General features: G+C 39.3%; 1 protein-coding gene across 4 annotated transcripts in view; it reads right to left on the bottom strand.

The window, feature by feature from the left end:
- FNDC3A (fibronectin type III domain containing 3A) overlaps positions 1–16,733 on the bottom strand; it is a 112,033-nt gene that overhangs the window by 53,482 nt on the left and 41,818 nt on the right. Inside the window, exon 1 of one of the 4 annotated variants that reach the window (XM_063392095.1) lies at positions 540–792. The exons of the other annotated variants lie outside the window; for them this stretch is intronic. Coding sequence (XP_063248165.1) covers positions 540–546 — 7 coding nt within the window. The 5' untranslated portion in view covers positions 547–792. Of the gene's footprint in view, positions 1–539; positions 793–16,733 lie in introns of those variants that run through there. 4 annotated transcript variants of the gene reach the window in all.

The raw sequence follows: 16,733 nt of genomic DNA on the forward strand, positions 1-16,733 counted from the left end.
GTGCTCATTACAGCCACCATAAACATGCAGCAAGATTACCAGCGCTGCATCATCGCTAGGGTCGTGACAAGCTGATCTAAACATAGTAACACCTCAAAACCTGAGGATACCGCCACCGCTCGCCTAGCAGATACACCATTTCTTTTTATTTCAACCACGAAGCATCGCTCCATTACAAGTGGCTCATGAAAGCCCCGGCAAGGGTGCACACAGCGGATTCCCAGCGCCGGAGCAAGGAAAGCTCTTCCGGGGCACTCGGCGCCTGGCCCTGCGCTTCGGCCGCCGGGCTCCTACGGCCTCCCAGAGCTGGGCGTCCTGCTCCCCTCACGGCGCCGGGGCCACCGCCACCCCCCTCCGAGAGCGCACCACCGACACAGGGGCCTGGCAGCGCTCCGACTCCTGCCCACAGATAATTTTTTTTTTTCCCCGGCCATTGCAGCTCTCCCCCATCCGCCACTGCCGCACAGCCGCGGAGGCCGCCGGCCCGCAGGTGTCGTGTTTCACCGCGGCGGCCGAACCGGGCAGGCGGGAGTCCTTACCGCTCATTTCGGGCCGGGCCGGGCCGGGCCGGGCCGGGCGGGCGGGCGGCTGCTCCCGGCACGCCGCGGCGGCGGGGCGGGGCGGGGCGGCTCCCTCAGGTGCGCGGCCGGGCCGGGCCCGCTCCGCTCCGCTCCGCCCCGCGGCCTCTCCGCGCCCCGCGCCCCGCCCCGCCGCCGCTTCAAGGGGCAGCGCCCCGCCGAGAGCGACGTCCCCTGCCCTCCCGCGGGGCTCCCCGCTCCGCTCTGTACTGTAATCTACCGGCTGTCAGAGCCTACTGTCATCCGAGTCATTCAGCTGAAAGCTTTTACGTTAATTAGCATAATTAAGAGATAAAGAATTAACTCAGGCCCAGTCCTTCCAGAGGATTTTCCTTGAGCTGACCTGCTAATCAGTTTACACCTCAGAAAGGGGGTGCACAAACAGATCTGGTTGCAAACAAACACTTTCCGGCCCAGCGTTTGGAGAGCCGCAATGACTTTGATACTAATCTATTTGGATACTGCGGCTCATGAACACTGCTATACTTAGCATTAGTCTAATGTGAACGGTGATGAATCACTGCTATCCCCAGGAGGAAATAGCATTCAGGATTTACTGCAGCACATTAGGTTAACTATGGCTCTATAACCGAACACCCACACTTTGACATCACACGGGCGATGATATGCATCGCTGACGCAAGCGCTGACAGGATCAAACACAAAGGCCACAGCAGCTGAAACAATAGAGCACCAGCTGACGTAGCAGCACACCCCTCTAACACTGATGGGCTGCAGTAAATCAATAGTCCCAGATGCCACAAACAGTTGCACCACTCTGTCTTTTACATAAGGGCTAAGACTTCAAAGTTTTATTTTGGGCTCCCAACAGCTACAACTAATTAAAAAATACAGTAACAGCAACCACCACCAACTGGTCTGTGTTTATCTTGTAAGGCGTGCCTAGAAAATGCTTCCAAATTAATACTTTAAGTTAACCTCAACATTTCCACACGTACTAGGTGCAACATAATAAAAGCAAGTAATAAGAGAAAAGGAAGGCAAGCACAGAACTTACTGTTTGGCCTAAGCTGGAGAAGAAGCATAAGAAGGAACTGGGTTCCTTGCAAGGACACAGGTGATCAGAAGACTTCAGCTGGCAGTGCTGTCAATTTAATGTATCCCTTATGCTCTAAATTCATCCTGACAAAACAATCCCTTCCCTTCCCCCATCCATCTGTCTACTTTTGCCATCAAGGCTGGGGAACAGCAGCTGACAAAGCTGCAACATCAATTGATGTATTAACTGACTAGGAAAAAAAGGAAACCTATCAGTAGACAGCAGGCTGGCAAACAAAAGGAAAAAAGGAAGGTAAAACATTATCATAGTTCCTTGCAAAAGTGGAGGGAGGGAAGCATCAGTTTCTTTTACAGAGACATTGGAATAATGGATAAAAGAGCAGAAAGCTATGAAGCCTAAGTAGAGTATTTCTAAAGATTACATCCTAATGAGATCCTGATCTTCCCCATGAAACCACAAATACATTTTCACAAGAAAATCCCTTCTCAGGCAAAGTGCTGAGATGACAGGTTCCTATAGCACTTTATCACTAATGCAGCTATCAGTTTTCTTTTATAGTGGCCTGATACACTTTCAAAGGAAAAAGGTGACAATGGTTTCTATGTTCAAATGTTACATGTACTTCTATTTCACTTCTATTTTGAAACAATGACCATGGTGCAATTTTGTAATTAGAAAAGGACTGCAAGTCCATGCTTTTGAATGGCACAAACTTCATAACACAACGTTACTCTTGGGAATTTGCAGAAGAATGACTGTAGTTGTTTGAGATACTACAATAATAAGACTTTTTATACCTACTTTCTGAAGCAACTGTGTGCCACAGTGACAAATTCTACTTCACTCAAAAAAGTAACAATGATCCAAATATGTCCATGTCGAAATACAACATACACTTTGTACTGTGCAGCGCAGACTGTTAAATTACTCTGTTTAGTGTGCCATCTTAGGGCAATGACTTAGTAACTGTGTAAGAGTTACATCAAAAAATTGTTCACTCCCTCACAGAGTTCCAATTTAAATATTGGGTGAACGATAAATTGCTGCATTTCAAAGGGAGTCAAATGTGACATACCACACAGAGAGGCTTTGATAAAAATGTTATTATTCTTAGCAGGAAAAATGATCTGCACTCATTCTTATCTAACTGCACTGCATATTTGCTTAGCTTTTTCTCCAAGAAGAGCATAATTTCCTAGCACTGATCTTGAGCAGTACAGATACGTAATTTTTTCAAACTAAAATGTATTATTTGTGCATGCTGCTTAATCATGTTGCACTTGATTCACAACATTCAGAATAATTTACAATTTAATAATCTAACAGTTGTTACCACTAGAATTGGTGTTTTTCTAATCAGGTGGGTTTGGCCTTTCCCCCCCATATAGGACTGCTGACCAGGAAGTTAAAAAGTTAAGCACTGCTACTGACAGCTGCTTGTGGTTAAGAGTGAAAAGCACAAGTGAGTCTCAGCAGTTGGCAGTTATTGGTGTGTAGACAGTGTCTTCTACAAAAGACTGTGTTAATCCAGAGAAAAGAGATCTTGGAAGAAACAAGCATTAACTTCAACTTCCTCCCCCTGCCTGCCTGATTGTGCTAAGAATAGTATTACATAGTATAATTACTTGTAAAAGCCTTTTCATCATCCTGATATTCAACTTACTGCACTAATGAATTATTTTTTTTACTTACCTGGCCACATTGGCTTGAAACTAGAATGCAGAATTATCTGGCACATTCTGCTGTCTTAGCTGGCATTCAAAGAAGCCTCCTTTGTGCAAATTTCTTAACATTACCCCTTCCCAAATTATTATGCACACACATACACACACACATGCCTATGTGTGTATATATATATATATACATACATATATAATATACATAAAAAGGCCTGAATATGACTTACTGAGTATTACTTATACAAATCTTTTGTATTGATTAAGAAAATTGATAGAACTCATATAAATACTGGAACAATTTTACCAGATTCTAAGATAAGGTGTTTTAAAATTATGGACAAGAGAGAACAGTCCATGGATATACATAAAAAAATCTGTTTGAGCAAACTGGGATTAATATATCATATACAGTATCAGAAACACAGCAAAAAGTCATATTAGAAAAGGCTGCCGAGAAGAAATTCAGTGCCCAACTCAAATTTTTATTTCTATACAAGGCAGACACCTCTAAAGACATACTACTCTGAGTCTCTGGAATCTACTAATAACAAGTACTTTCATTTGAAAACCTTTGAGTTGTCTAGGTTTCAATCTAATTATATAAATGAATACAACACAGTTTCATATTGCCCATTTAAAATAAAACCACAGCAGAACAGAAGTTATTATTAACAGCTGAAATCCTCCTAGTATGTAAAATAAATACAAAATGCATCTTTCTTCAAAGGGACCTGTTTGGGAGTGATCATTCCTGACTACACGATATAAAACTAAGCTAGTTTTATATCTTCTAGGATGTGAGGTATTTCAGCTTTTCATAAATCCCATAATCCAGGATTCTACATGATTTAGCAGAAGAGGGGAAAATAGGTAAATCTAGAAAGACATTGGCTCCACCACTAGAGTTCTAGGGTGCCAAAGCAGGGCTAGATCTTTTTCTTAGTATAAAGTAAAAAGAATGTCAACTGCTGACTTCTAAAAACCCTCTCACCCAACAGCTCTGTCTCACTGAAATTTTACTCTCTTAGATGTGGTTCTTGTATTAGGTGAGTCTGCTGTTCTGATCAGATAAAAGATTATTTGTAACAATACTAAGCAATGGAATGAGTTTGGTCCTGCAGGCCTACCTCTCTTCACACTCACTGCATACAATTATTTTTATGTCTCCATGTGAAGAGTTCACTTGAGTCCACCAACAAAATTTGTGGCAACACCGCAGTTCGACAAACAAATGTTCAGATACAGGTTTCTTAACCATGAAATAGATTCTGAAGTAACACTTTATTACACAGTTTTGTTTCAAATTGTGAGTGCAGAAAACAATTCCTGAAGCTGACAATTCAAAAGATGACATTTGCGATTTGTGACATTTGTCTTGTTTCCTACAGTTTGTGAACTGTAGGAAACAAGACCCAGGCAAATTATACAGAATCATGTGACTAAAGAGAGATTCAAGACCAAATTGAAAACATCTGGTGTCATACACCTTACACTTTGCAGCATCTAAAGCAAACACTTGGCTTCAGCAGCATGATTCATTGGCTGCCTCCAGAGGACAAGTCTCTGCTTCTGCACATTCACCACAGCTTGCTCCTGTTTAGGAGAGTGCTATGAACACCAAACTAAGAAATAACATGGGTCACTTCTGCTGGAGATGGAGCACTAGAAACGGGATTAAATCCTTTAATCCAAGAGCTTCTAAGTGGAAAATTCAGAGCCAGCCTTTAAAACAGGAACTTTAGGATTTCACCTAAATCATAGAGGAACCCCCATTACATCAACAGAAAAACGCAGCTTGCCTTCCCATGTATTTTCCCTCTAGAACCCTTTTTTGAGGTGAAGATGCCAATCTCCAAAAGACAAAAGAAGAAAAGGCCAACTCAGAACTTCCCAGAGCCTCATGGCTAAGGGATTCCAAATCAGGGAAGTACAGGTTTACATTCTGTGGTACTTGCAGAGTTCAGATTTTTCTCAGTTGGGGGCAGGTGCTTTAAACAATTTCCTGCTGATGATGCTGTTTGCGTGTCAGAATAAACTTTTAATACAGCCCGAGTAGACAAGCAGCCTTTCTGTTTGGAGAGACAGAAAGGCATCATTTATATACTGTCTCTATACAGTCTCTGTCTTTGGTGTCTGTCTCCTGACTGTTCCCTGCAGCCTCATGCATTGTAGCATTTAGAGGCATGTAGGGAATTCCATGGTCAAAACAGGAGAAGCAATGGATTCAGCATTAGATCATGATTTAGTGGGTGACCCAGGCTGCATCTCAGACTTCTGCAGCTACATCTAAGTTACAACTAGGTTGGAATCCAAGCATCTTAAACATGACCCCTTACAATCACAATTCTTCTCATAGACATATTTTTTTCTGTCTTTTCACTAATAACAAACCTATGAATGCAGCTGCAATAAGGGAAGCTCTGAAGACAGTGGAAATGAGTTTGTCTGAAAAACTACTGATCTTGAACATCGTTGTCACTGCAACTGATGTGATAAATACTTAAAACATTTAGATTAATATTTCTGGTTCTGCTAATGACTTAAGGTCCACACCCAAGAATTTTCATGTCCAAAAGCTTTGCAGAAATTTGATCCCAAATTGATTAACCCCAAACCAGGATACACACAAAAAAGCACTGATACTGTCAGACTTAGCAATACAAAGAGGTGCCATGCTTGCAACAAACATCTGCAGCCTCTTCTGCAGTGAAATGCTTCTACTACTGCACAAGTCCTTTAACATTATCAGCCAATTTGCACTGCAAACCTCACATTTTACTTTTGAAAGTGATGTGAAAATGGTTTTCAGGGACTGCAATCTAACTAACAACTAATAAAGACTTTAAAGTCTGTATGTTTTAAATTTGTTTTGGAATTTGAAGTTTAAAATTTGGGTTTTTTGTGTTTTATGTGTTTTATAAGACTCCTGGATTGTCCACAATGAACTCTTTACAGATCACTTCAATGAGGCATTATTTTCTACAAATCTCAAGCAAGTTACCACACACAGGAAGTATGTAAGCTCAAATACTAAGGACATCTATGACAAAGGCTTCTCTTGATAAAAAGCTTTCAGCAATGTTAATAAACATGTATTACCAGAAAGAAAGTATCTGGAAAAGCAGTAAGCTGGGACCAGAAACCAAGATAAGCCTATACCTTTGCAGTGTTCTTTTCAAATTCAATTTGCTTTGTAACCAAATACATTTTGGAAAGTAACACACCCACTGCTTTGGCATCCAAAATGAACCTGGAGCCACAAAGAACTGTGTAAGGAATCTACTCACTTGTGCCAAACAAGAGGCCAGGGATGAAACAATTAACTTGGCTCAGACATATAACAGTTGTTATTCCAAACCAGAAGAAAGGAAAAAAGACACATACGGTGGAGTTCCTTACCATACATTATGTATGGATCAACATATCCCTCCATGAAGGAGCTGAGACAAGAAAATTTCTTAATAGCTGTAAAGTAAATGTGCCCTTTGTACAGAAATCTTTTTATTGCTTCACTATTGTCTGGATGCAGGAAATGTAAATTTTCTGTTGTTGAACCATGAAGGTTCCAGGCCTGAAAAACACCTCATGAATCAAGTCTATTCATCTGCAATTGCAATTTTATTCCTCTCCCCCATTATCATACATCAAGATCCATCATAAATGGATTCTATGTAGAGGCATGAAGACCAATACCAAAGACATTCTTTTATCCATGTTTCCCCACTGGACTGCTCTTCCACAGCACCAGTTTCCTATGTAGCCAGGTTTCTTGTCATTATATAAAGGTATTTCACAGCCATTTGATAGTTAACTGGACTCTAGACTAGCTCTGGCACTATTTTTTTTAAATCCCTGTTGTTTTTTACCAGAAGTAATTTTTAGCCAAGCAAACCAAGCTCTTCTACTTTTTTATATTTTCTCCTGAATATCCTAACAGTTCTTTTTCACAACACCTAGAGTCAGCTTCATTTCATCTTTTGTAAACATGAGTTATTAAATTACAGTTGAAATCTCAGCAGAATCCTGTAAAATGCTACTAAACATCCCAAGCTACACTAACAATTGTCCTGATGCATTTTATGATCTCACTAAGCTTTACAGATACATTACACTGGAGATAAATATTATCTTGTGAGTCAAATAGATAGCTGGCCTGCTTCTTCCTCCTCCTTATCAAATTTCAAGTGAGGAGATCCCCATCTATAATTTATTAATTTTATGCATGACCTTGCATTGTATATAACTGGGTTTCATCCAGTTCAGCAGTACTATTCAAACAACACTCCTTTGGACAACTACTGCATGTTCTTGTTGATCTGCTACTGCTTCTGGAATACAGATTTCCTGTGCCATTAGAGTTGTCTGGATGATCAGCATTGCTGAAATACCAAATATTTCTAGAATGTCTCATTAGCTGAAAGACACCAGAGTGCATTGATTACTGAGTGATTAAGGAGGAATATATTTACATCCTAGGCTGGCTGTGCATCATACTTTAGCATTCAATCCTTTCCTATTTCATGCACAATTTAGAACCTTAAAAAAAAAAAAAAGGTTATACTGAGTCTGCTGAAGTTCTTTGCAAATAGTGATCAAAAACATTCTGTGCTATGCTTCCAAGGAAACAGGCAACATGCAGGTATCTGTCCTCACGACTCTATTGCATATTTGCAATTCTTTACACCTGCATTTTCAAGTCCTATCTGCTTCCCACTGGCCCTCATATCCACCAAAACTATATCCTAAACAGATGTAACCTTACCCAACATTAAGCCTCTTTTTTCTGTGGAATGTTCCCAGGCACTTCAGACCTTTTTTCCATCTCTCTGAAGCTGCACAGAAACCTTTACTATACTACTTGCCCAGACCAGCAGCACAGTAGCACCATACAAGATGATCCAGAAACATACATTTATGTGCTCCTGAAAAGAACTCCAAACCCAATACCCTTATGTTCAACTACAGCCACCAAAGTGAGACTAGACTCTTTCCCATCAAAAATAACAGGTATGTTTTTCAGTTGAGAGAACAAGGCTCAGTAACCAAAAAAAATGTCAACACACTGAAATTTTAAGAACATAATGCACAATTGGAAAGCTATTGTGGAGAAATCAGTGCTCTGTATGGCATTTGAAAGATCTGACAGAAGATGAACAGAGAAAGCTGTGTGTGCATATTAATAATCTACTATGTGTCACATCTTTGCTGGAAAGTGAGGCAAGGAAACTTTGATGTGTATATAGCTACAATTAAAAGAAAAGATAGGGTATTTCCATGGTAAATTTTCCTTCTGTTCATGCAATTTTCCTTTTCATAAGTATTACAAGGGTGTAGTAAGCATAAGACCATCTCTTTTACAAGTATTTTACTGAAAATGCTACATAGAAATCATGTCAGATTTACAATCTGTGTAGAAATGCACTATTCTAACATACATGGGCCAGAAGTGAAAAAGTGATCAAAACATCAATAATCAGTCTCAAAAACCTCACATTTAACAGTCCTCTTGTATCCATTTGTAGTACAAATCAGGGAAATGAATGGAAGTTCCTCTCACACTAGCCAGTCCTCTGCATCTCTGATCAATATTTGTTGATATTCACTCTTTTTTTTCAATTCTCTTAGCCGGTGATTTTTAAAACTTATTCATGTTGGAAGAACTTTAACCGATTTCAGTTGTTCAGACTGCCCTTGTAACTTACTAAATATTTTCACTCATTAATGCATTGCACAGCCACCAGATGCTCCCCAAAACTGCATTGCCAGTACTGTCAAATTCTAACGGGAGACAGTCACTCTGCTTTTGACCCCAATTCCGAAAAGAATTCTCTTTCAGAAAAAAACACAGTTTAGCTTCTCAAATTCCCAAACTCACCTTGGGCTTTAGGCACCCCAAGGATCTGCCTGCAAGGTAGCTTTATTTGTATGTGCTATCACTTGAAAAATAAGAGTAAAAAGTCAGATGAGATTTCAGATTTAATGGAATTTAAAATCTAGGTAACAGTCAAAGTACCTTTTTTTTTTTTTTGGTACATCTAACAGAATCTGATTCAAAATCTTTTCCTGATCACAAAACAAGAAACGAAATACAAACTATATGGAAAGCATAACAAAAAGAATAAATGCAAACTTAAGTATGTTTCATATAACTTTCCAAATCTATCTGCTGCTTAAGAGCTTTATTGAGATATCTCTTGGCCACCTAAACCAAAAGAGTTAACTCTGTCCAGAGAGTGGTGCCTTTCAGAGTACAAACTCTTCAAGTCTAAAGCAGCTGAGGATGCAACACAATCAGCACTTCATTTAAATGCTATCTTTCAAGAGACTACCTTAAAGACAACTTGTTGGAAAAACAGAGAAGAGAAAGGCTGACCACTCTCTGCATATTAGCTCCTTTTAAGAATTACTAATGAGCAATAATATTTACTTCTGGTTTGGCATTTATAGTTCTTACTGCAAATCTTTCTTCAGTTGCCCTGAAAGGCACATCCATTCAATCTCTGAACTGTAAAGATCATCCAAGGGAAACACACTATGCACAGTATTTATGAAAATGGCCCATATAGAGAGCATTGAAGCAAAAGGATAAGGAAACTTTTGAGGAATGGCTACTGGAAAAAGAAATTGAGAAAAAGCAAAGGAGAGAAACCATCTCCTCACTGAATAGCTGATTAATCAGAAGGGAAGGAAGGTGTCGTCAGCTTCTCTAGGAGCTCCAGTAACATTAACTGAGACCCATCTACAAATTACTGGATGCTACATAGTCACTTGAAAAAATCTGAAGCTCTTTGAATGAAGTCCTAGAGCACCTGCCCTAGACAACTGAGTTTTCTAGGACAACTGGAAAACCATTTGCAGTGTAAGAAATAGCTTCTCTCTGGCACGAAGAAACAAGAACAGCAGTGTGGATAGCTGTACTTCCAATGAATTTGGCCCTTCCAACTTTGAAACCTCTTATGATTACTCTGTTTCTTAATGGCCTTAATTGGCTGAATTTACTCGTAACCAGTCTTTAACTCACATTACACAGGAGCTGTTTATATCTGTGCACAGCTAGCCTATACGTAATGACCTTGATTATCTTCTGTCTCTACTTCCTTTCCCTCATTTGGATAATAAACTGCTTTAGATGTAAAACAGATTGCTGCATGTCTGCAAAAGGAAGAAGGGGAAGTTATATTGCCATGATTTTAAAAAAAGTTGAAGAGTGATATGATCATACAAGCTCACAAAACCTCAGTCATTTCACAGACAGTCAAAAAAAGACAGCTATTAATTTACTATTAATAACATATGCACAGCCACATCTATCAAGCCATGTGCTGCTGATTCATCTATTACTACAAAAAAAGAGCAAAACTATGAACAGAGTTAAAAATCCCTGGATTCAAAGCAGCAGCATTTAGTTAGATATTACATCCTTGCACAAACAGACAACACATTAGCCTTGCACAGGTAAAAATGAAGGAAACCTTCTGGATCCCAAACAACTTTTGGCATCAGAGAAGGCACGGAGGCAGAGCAATGTCAGCTTCTAAGTTTGGTTGTGACATGGTCGTGACAGCCTGGACCTGTATGAGGAACTGGCTTTGTTTTCAATAAAACTGTACAAACAATGGCCATGAGAGCTTCTCCGCAACTATGAAGACTGTTTTCCCTCCCAGTGTGTCTGCAACCTTTCACAACTACCAAGGGACTGACAGTGGCAGTGGCATAAGATAAGGCAGCCATGACTGCAATGGGACAAGAGTAAAGCAAAATCAATTCAAAGCTATTTCTTACTAACAGTAATTCTGGGATAGAAGTCTGAATAGCTTGACAGCTACAACTATACTTCAAGAATGCAGCAATACAACTTGAATTGCACAGGGTGGAACTATAAGGAACTCTCCTGAGGTCTCATCTAATAACGCACGGCATTTTCCAACAGATGATACACCAGCCTGTATTTGTACTGTACATAGTTGTGAAAGAGGATCCAGCAAAACTCCTTTATGGACAAAGTTCTAGCCTTTCCATTTTCATGAGACCCAGAAAGTCCTTTTAAAACCATTGTTTGAGTTTCTACAAAATAAAAACATTATTTGTTTTTAAATAATCAGATAATGAAATTAAGGAACTTCTTCCACTTCTTAAAGTTAGCAATCTTCATGAATCTTTATTATTTCAGTTAATCAGATTGCATCCAATTAAGAGAAAGAAAATGCTATTAAAGTTATGTTAAATGTTTGTACATTAACTGAAAATACTAAGTAAAATGCCCACAGCTCTATTTTTTTTATTTAATTCAAACTGCTTACTGCTTACATTGGACAAACTTTCTACTTAGACAAAACCACTAACTACTTCTACTTACTAGAAACCAAGAAGAGATCCTACCAATTTTTCCCCTTCTCTTCCCCCCATAAACCAAGTAATAGAGGGTTCTTTCTTTCCCATCAACAGCATAGTCAGAGAAGAAATCAGATTAACTGATTGCAGTGCCATGGGAATATTATAATATTGCCAGACACAAACCTGTCAAGCCTAACATGCTTCACACAAGGCTCATCCAAGTGATCCCAGACTGAGGCAATAATAGGACGTGAATCTCAGCAGCTTGAGTTAATACTTCACAGCCTTGGGGGCTAGACATGTCTGACTAGAGTAATGGAAACTAAGTTTTAGAGGCATTCTGCAGCTGCAGTTTAGGCTGTAAATTAATTCCCAACATGCACCTCCAAGAACCAGTACCATCCTTGTAAAATGTGATGTTAGATGTTGAGGGAAATGGATGAGCTAAAGAGTTCAGGTGCTTGAGGACAAAGACATTCACTGAGGGTACAACTGTGAATCAATACACCTAAAAGAGGCACTTTCAGGATGTAGCCTTATTTATTTCAGCTTATAATAGTCAGACTTTAGTTCCAAAATGGAGACATCTCATTTAGGTATCTAAAATTATATGTCTGCGTGCAAATTAGGACTTTAAATTCCCATTATAGCAAGTAGAGACCTAGTTGGTACAGACAGTGGAGCCTGGAGAGCTATTGAGTGCAAACCGATGTCAGCTGAAAAGCACTGAGTGTACTACACCTAGTGACTAAATCTTCACTAGTTTCAATGGGAGCTTAGATCCAAGGCCACATATAGAAGCACACATTTAGGCACCTAAAATTAGATGACTTCAGTATGCAGCTGAAGCACTGATATTCCAAACAAATGTCTCCAGAACCTTCCTACAGTCAGGCTGAGTTTGCATTGTGGAGATTGCACTGTAGTGAAAAAAAGGAATAAAGGAGAAGATTAAAGAAGGTACAAGGGAAGATTAACTGATCTGAATATACAGGAAAATCAAACAGGAAAAGGAGAACCTGACTGAACACCTTACAATGAATATAGTACTTCATGAACCCACATCTCAGAATGCATGAAATAAGACAGAACAACGGTTAAAAAAATCTATTAGAAGAATAAAAAATAAACAAGGCAAAAAATGTCACAGACAAGTTTTTTCCATATAAAGATATTGACTGTATTTAACACATTTTAAGCAGACATCAATGGCAGAAAACTATGTTTTTCCTAAGACACATGACAATCAACATCACAAGAGATATGAATTAATGCATTCCCTTTTTTTCTTTAATTTGCTACTGCATAAGAGGATAAAACAAGTCTAGTTTGCTTTTTAATCAAACTTTCACCAAATTCAGTTTGTTCTGGGAATAGAATGTTTTAGAAGTCTAGTATTTATAACATCAACAAAGTAGGCACAACAGTAATGCGAGCTGCTCTGGCAAAAAAGCAGCATGATACAATAAGTATTTCCAATAACAATTTCTTGTGTCATCTCTGCCTGCTTCTTTAATGGCTCAATGAGACTGGGACCACAAAGACCTGGTCAGTCATCAGAATTAATGGAGGACAAGGTCAGGCAGTGCCCAGAGAAGGCTGAGGGAACTCTGTTACAAGGTTAATTCTCACGGTCACTCTTAGAGCAGAGAGAGCCCAATCTAAAGAACAGAATTCTGGATTGCTGTGTTTTATTCTTGTCAGGAGAATGACCTTGTTTTACACTACTTGGCAATTTTCATTGAGTTAGCACAACAAATTTGAAAGATGGTCATGACTCTTGAAGACAGCCTCTGCCCTACTGCAAGAGGGCCTACAGAACCAAGGAGATGTGTCTGAACCCAACCTTAATTCAGCAGTTGTACTAGAAGAGCTGCAGCAGCACGGCTTACAGGCAAGTTTTACCTGCCAATTATACTCAACTTACCAACTTGTGCTATGTGTCAAAGTCAACACATGCGCATTCTACGTGCACTGTAGTGAGGGCTTAAACCAATCATTATTTCTTTATCTTACCAGAAGAGTATTTGCCATATCTCAATCCAATTTCTAGGCTAACCTACCAGTAAAAGGTACAAGGGTAAAGTCTTCAACAATATTTGCAAGGGCATTCATGCACCCTGTTTATCAATCTAAGCTATAAAAATAGCAGCTCCTACTTAAAATTATTTTGGAATGAGACAGCTCCAAATCAAGCTGCTACTACCACGCTTTGTGACCACTTTCCCTCATCATCTTGTTTCAATACAAAATGGAATTATGTCTCCTCTGCAGTCATACTCCCACACCGCTGGCCAATACTAATATTATTTTTAGTTTGAGCGCAGACACCTAGAAATAAAAAAACTCTTTATTTTTTTAAGAAAAAGTGTGTATTGAAGGTCATTCCCAAACTGAGGTACTTTAGAGTTAAGCTACTCCTATAGACTCAGCTCTCACTCGCTGCATTGACATCCTCAGCCAAGAGTTAACTAGCTGCAAACCACTGTAGCTTGCTCTGACCCCATACTTTCAGTTGATTGGTCTTAGCTTTCCTCAAGGCCTTTTCTATAGGCCCTCTAAATACTTCCAGTGGAGATCCTAAAATTAATATGTAGAAAAGGATGTTAACCTAAGTATCCATATCCAGTTTTAGCCTTACATAATACCTTTAGTCTTCTACATAGAAGGAATGGAGATGACAACTAAAATCACTTACCATTTAGAGTGAGGTTGTTTTGAGAGTTTTTTAGAATTTTTTTTTAATGAACCGATACATAAAACCTTGTATCTATGTTTTCAGAAGGCTACTGAGGAGAAAAGCTGCAATGCATCATTGACGATGAAAAGGGAAGCAGATAAAATTACACATGTTGTCATCCAGCATTTCAGTATTTAGAAACGAGAAACAGGTAAATGGAAACAAGGATGAAAAATTTGCTTTTCTTTCTGTAGGCTGAGAAGATCACCCAGAACAGCTTTTCTGTCTGGCTTCAATAATGGAAGTTTTTAATGGAAGCAGGAAAACCAAAGCACTAGACCTCTGTAATAAACATCTGGGTTTACTTGTAAGGGGTCCACTACTCAGGCTATTAAACTACCAAGAAGACTAGATATGCTCTAGGAGAGAAATCTTGTTAATAGTGTTTTATTGCTTTTGCTAGTTTGTTCCATTACTAGAGAGCTGTGTATTTAAATATTATTTTATTCCTAAACTTTACCCAGTGCTAATGTGGATACCGAGTTATTTAACAAACAAGATATGGTAGAGGTGATAGTTATAAGTCTATAAATGTGACCACTACTGCAGTGCCAGGTATCTTTGTACGTTCTAAAATCACGACAGAATGACAGCACACACTTCCTCCACTTACCACAGTGGTTTAGGATTTGATAATAAGCTATGGTGGTCTTGTGATAGAAGCATCTTTCAATGACCATTAGCAACAAAGGCCCTTCTCAGGGGTCTGTGGCAACTTGTGCAGAATTTATGATAGGTCTTTAACCACTTCCACTACTAATAAATTCTTTTAAAATAAAACGTGACACCAAACCACAAGATGATATTTGAACAAGATAAATCTAGGGTTTTTTTGCTTCAAATGTACTTAAGTAGCAGTTACTTGCAGATTTTAAGATGCTCAGTTTGGCTGCTCTAACAGTATCTGTAAACAATCAAAACCATGCCAAGCTTGACAGCAGAAAAGAGTAGAAAATAGATTAAAAGCTGCCCTGCAGAAAATCTGGGGATACTGGTGGATGAAAAACTAGACACAAGTTGGCAATGTGTACATGGAGCCCAGCCAGACCACTGTATCTTGGGCTGCATCAAAAGCAGCAAGTCCAACAGGGCGAGGGAGGTGATTCTGCCTCCCACCTGGAGTCCTGGGTTCCTCAGCATAACACAGACATGGACTTGAAGAGGGTCCAGAGGAGGGCCAAAAAATTGCTCAGAAGGTTGAAGCATTTCTCCTGTGAAGACAGGCTGAGAGAGGTGGAGTTTTCAGTCTAAACAAGAGAAAGTGCTGGGGATACCTTATTGCAGCCTTCGTTTCTATAAAGGGGTTCATAAAACAGATGGAGACTTTTTTACCAGAGCCTATTGTTACAGCCCAAGAGGTAACATTTTAAACCAAAAGAGAGTAGGCTTAGATTGGCTGTAAGAAAGAAATTTTCATGAGGGTGGTGAGGCACTGTCAGAGGTTGCCCACAGAAGTCATGGATGCCCAATCCCTGGCAGTGTTCCAGGCCAGGCTGGATGGGGCTCTGAGCAACCTGGCCTAGTGGAAGGTGTCCCTGCTCATGGCAGAGGGGTTGGAAGTAGATGACCTTTGAAGATCACTTCCAACCCAAGCCATTCTGTGATTCTGTAACAGTTTTATTCATAAAATATTCTAGGTAATGGGCAGGTTTGGTTTTGCAAAGCTCAAGCTGATCTTAGAACAAACTAAAGTTTGTGTTTCAGTACTGTAGTCCCAGAATTGATGTATCTTCTTTTTCTCTTGACTTCCTTGAAAACACTTTTCAGGAGAATTTTATTTCTTGTTTCAAAGAGAAAAAATTAGGTTAAGCTTGCTTAACTTTTATCCCAGAGCCTAACCTTAATACTGACATTTCATTTAATTTCAAAGCATGAAGCATTTATGACTCATTCTAATTTACATAAGTCTTCGTATTCTATTATGAAAATGGCAATTTTCCTTTGCAGAGACATACAGAACACGGTCTCTCTTATTGTGTCAAGTAACATTTAATAGCCTTTAGCTGTAACTTGGGACTGTTACAAAATGTCCTCAAGATGAGTCATCTTCATTCATTTATTCTGCAATAGGAAGAATTCATGAATGAGTGATCTGCAGTAATTCACTTCTACAAAGAGAACCCATTCATACATTTCAAACCTGGTTTTCTGAATCACTGTAATGTAGCTGATTATTTCATATTATCAGAAGAAAATTTTAGTTTAAGGAAAGTTTCCACAGAAGTCTGAGTATTTCTAGTATATGTGAAAATTTCCATAGATTTAAGAGACCTCTCTTGAAAATAAACATTTTGATCTAACACATGGTTACACAGACAGATATGTTCCTATCTATCTAGCAAGAATTGCTAGATAGATAGGAACATCTAGGAATAGTTTTT

Source organism: Prinia subflava, chromosome 3, assembly GCF_021018805.1.
Source record: "Prinia subflava isolate CZ2003 ecotype Zambia chromosome 3, Cam_Psub_1.2, whole genome shotgun sequence".
In the NCBI taxonomy this organism is placed as follows: Eukaryota; Metazoa; Chordata; class Aves; order Passeriformes; family Cisticolidae; genus Prinia; species Prinia subflava.